Raw genomic sequence first — 3,595 nt, forward strand, 5'->3', positions numbered from 1 at the left:
CTATTTGTCGCTGCACTATTTGTCGCTGTACTATTTGTCACTGCACTATTTGTCGCTGTACTATTTGTCACTGCACTGCTTCTCGCTGCACTATTTGTCGCTGCAGTGAGGCACTATTTGTCGCTGCAGTGAGGCACTATTTGTCGCTGTACTATTTGTCGCTGCACTATTTGTCGCTGTACTATTTGTCACTGCACTGCTTCTCGCTGCACTATTTGTCGCTGCACTGCTTCTCGCTGCACTATTTGTCGCTGTACTGCTTGTCGCTGTACTATTTGTCGCTGCACTATTTGTCGCTGCACTATTTGTCGCTGTACTGCTTCTCGCTGTACTATTTGTCGCTGTACTATTTGTCGCTGCAGTGAGGCACTATTTGTCGCTGTACTATTTCTCACTGCACTACTTCTCGCTGCACTATTTGTCGCTGCAGTGAGGCACTATTTGTTGCTGCACTGCTTCTCGCTGTACTATTTGTCGCTGTACTATTTGTTGCTGCAGTGAGGCACTATTTGTCGCTGTACTATTTGTCGCTGCACTATTTGTCGCTGTACTATTTGTCGCTGCAGTGAGGCACTATTTGTCGCTGTACTATTTGTCACTGCACTATTTGTCGCTGCACTATTTGCACTGCACTGCTTCTCGCTGCACTATTTGTCGCTGTACTGCTTCTCGCTGCACTGCTTCTCGCTGCACTATTTGTCGCTGCACTATTTGTCGCTGTACTGCTTCTCGCTGCACTGCTTCTCGCTGCACTATTTGTCGCTGCACTATTTGTCGCTCTGCCCGCACTGTTCCCGAATCCCGAGGCGTCCTTTCCTCCATTAGGAGGGCTGCAGAGAGGGCGTGGCCTCTGTAGAGTAGGAGGCGTGACTCCCAGAGTGACAGAGCTGACAGCCAATAGGCGGGCAGCCTGCAGCAGGCATGTAAGCATCTGTATATCTCCATGTTCTGCTGGAGCGCAGCAGTCTGTGTGCGCCGTGCTCGGAGGAGACAGAGGCGCCTGGAGAACGCAGGAGAACCAAGCCGTTCTATATAGCTGGCGGGCTGCGAGCCTCCCCCCTCCGTGCACTGATGGCGTCCTCCGGCGCCCTATGCAGCAGGCACTGGGCGATGCCATGTTACTGTGTTGTAGGGGTCTAAGGAGAACTTTGCGCTGCTCCTGCATCATCCGGCCGGAAGGTGATTAGTGGGATTTCCTTCCAGAAGGAGCAGATTGTGCGTCATAATCGCCGCATGCAGTCACGACAGATCGTGATCGGCCGCGCACTGCCGAGGACCAGCGATGGAGCGGCCGTCCCCGACCCGACACCCAAGTGCCCAAACTTTCCTGCTGGCCTCGCGTGCTGCCGCCGGAGGGGATCCGTGAGCAACAGTTCCAGCTAGTCGTCTGCAGCCGCCCCCTCCCCCCGCGGCAGGATGAAAGTGTTCCGCAGGAAGGCGCTGATCCTGTGCCTGGGCTACATCCTGCTGCTGGTCCTCACCATGCTCAACCTGCTGGACAAGTGGCACAAGGAGCCGCAGCAGTGCAACGACCAGGTGAGGTTCACCCCGTACCAGAGCCGCTCCGACATCCGCTACCTGTACCGGCCGTCCCCGCCGCGCAGGCGGCAGCTCGTCTACGTGTTCACCACCTGGCGCTCCGGCTCCTCCTTCTTCGGGGAACTCTTCAACCAGAACCCCGAGGTGTTCTTCCTGTACGAGCCCGTGTGGCACGTGTGGCAGAAGCTGTACCCCGGGGACGCCATGTCTCTGCAGGGGGCTGCCCGCGACCTCCTCAGCGCCCTCTACCGGTGCGACCTGTCTGCCCTGCAGCTGTACAACACGGCGGGGGCCAAGAACATCAGCACCCTGGGCATCTTCGGAGCCTCCACCAACAAGGTCATCTGCTCGTCCCCGATCTGCTCGGCCTACAGGAAGGACGTGGTGGGCTTAGTGGATGACAAAGTGTGCAAGAAGTGCCCCCCGCAGAGCCTGAGCATGCTGGAGGAAGAGTGCCACAAGTACAGCACCATCGTCATTAAAGGGGTGAGGATTTTCGACATCAACGTGCTGGCCCCATTGATGGTAGACCCTTCCTTGGACTTGAAGGTCATCCATTTAGTTAGGGACCCCCGGGCAGTGGCCAACTCCAGGATCAAGTCCAGACATGGATTGATTCGAGAGAGTCTTCAGGTGGTTCGTAGCAGAGACCCCAGGATCCGTCGGGTTCCTTTCATAGACCCCGGGCACAAACTCAACAAGAAGGATGGTTCTGACTATCATGCCATAGGTGCCATGGAGGTAATATGTAGCAGCATGGGCAAGACCCTAAGGACAGCGGTCAACCCCCCAAGCTGGCTCAAGGGGAACTACATGGTAGTTCGATATGAGGATCTTGTTATGGACCCCATTAAGACCCTGAGGCAGGTCTATGGATTTGTGAACCTGTCTGTAAGCCCTGAGATCGAGAAGTTCTCCCTGAACATGACTAGTGGCTCGGGCTACTCCTCCAAACCATTTGTGGTATCTGCTCGCAATGCCACCCAAGCGGTCAGTGCCTGGAGGACATTACTCACCTTCCTGCAGATAAAGCAGGTGGAAGAGTACTGCCAGGTCCCAATGGACCTTTTGGGTTACCAGACGATTAGCAATCAACAAGAGGTCAAAGACTTTAGTAAGTCCTTGCTTAGGAAGCCCATGTTATGAGGACATGTTGCCTCCAGAAACCAGACCCAACAACTACTGTACCAAAAGTCTGTTACTGTACATTACTGTATTTCCTCCTGGTAAATTCTGGGTTCTCTTTTCTACAATGTATCTTCTGGGGTACTGTGTGTTTCTGCTTGCATTCTATCTGAGATGTCCTCAGGACCCCCTGACGTGGAGGGTATGCTGCCTGAACACCTTCGTCAGAGGGTCCTGAGGACCATGTGTGGAGTCGTCTGCTGGATGTTCCCGGGCCGACATTCTGCCCTCTATTATTGATGCTATTTCTGCTGCTGACTCCCATCCTTGTTTTATAGTTTGCAGGTGTCTTTACCTTCAGCAAACAAACAAAACTAAATACATGGATTTCTCTATTGTTTCCAAACATGAGTGGAAGCAGATGAGCACCCACGTTGCATGAAGCTGCGGATCCCACTGGGAGGACTGGTCAATGTTACTGTCAATAAAAGTCCGTAAGTTATGATCATTTTTGGAAAGCGGAGACTTGTGTGTGACGTCTTATTTCCATGTCTGGTCCTTGTGTCTTGTGAGCGTTGCCTACCCCTGATGTCTGTGGGTTCCAGCATCGCCTAAATTCTGCTTTGTTACCTTTTATTACTACTCCAAAGAACAGTGAATGTAGTCATGTAGGAATAATGGCATTCCCGGAGCTGCAGACTGGTGTTGATGCAATGAACTGTTAGATCAGGCGAAGCCGACCTTAATTCTTCTATGTTCATGTTATGAAAACAGCATAACCATGGCTGTTATCACTTGAGGTTCAGTGCCCGGTCTGCGTGGCATTATTTTCTGTATCTACATGCCATGGAAAATGCCGCGGTGACAGATTGAGAACAGATTACATAAACCCTTACTCCGGTTTACCTTCCTGGGCTATGCCTCCTGCTTC

The 3,595-nt window shown here is 52.7% G+C and overlaps 1 protein-coding gene across 1 annotated transcript; it reads left to right on the forward strand.

The window, feature by feature from the left end:
• Positions 1–939: 939 nt before the first annotated feature.
• On the forward strand, positions 940–3,187 carry CHST2 (carbohydrate sulfotransferase 2). Its single transcript, XM_069727584.1, has one exon. The coding sequence runs from the start codon at positions 1,417–1,419 to the stop codon at positions 2,683–2,685; it is 1,269 nt and encodes a 422-aa protein (XP_069583685.1). The 5' UTR covers positions 940–1,416; the 3' UTR covers positions 2,686–3,187.
• Positions 3,188–3,595: the final 408 nt, after the last annotated feature.

Source organism: Ranitomeya imitator, chromosome 5 (assembly GCF_032444005.1).
Source record: "Ranitomeya imitator isolate aRanImi1 chromosome 5, aRanImi1.pri, whole genome shotgun sequence".
NCBI classification, from domain to species: Eukaryota; Metazoa; Chordata; class Amphibia; order Anura; family Dendrobatidae; genus Ranitomeya; species Ranitomeya imitator.

Coding starts and splice junctions, on each gene's coding strand:
- CHST2 (XM_069727584.1), top strand. CDS start 1,417: ATGAAAGTGTTCCGCAGGAAGGCGCTGATCCTGTGCCTGGGCTACATC.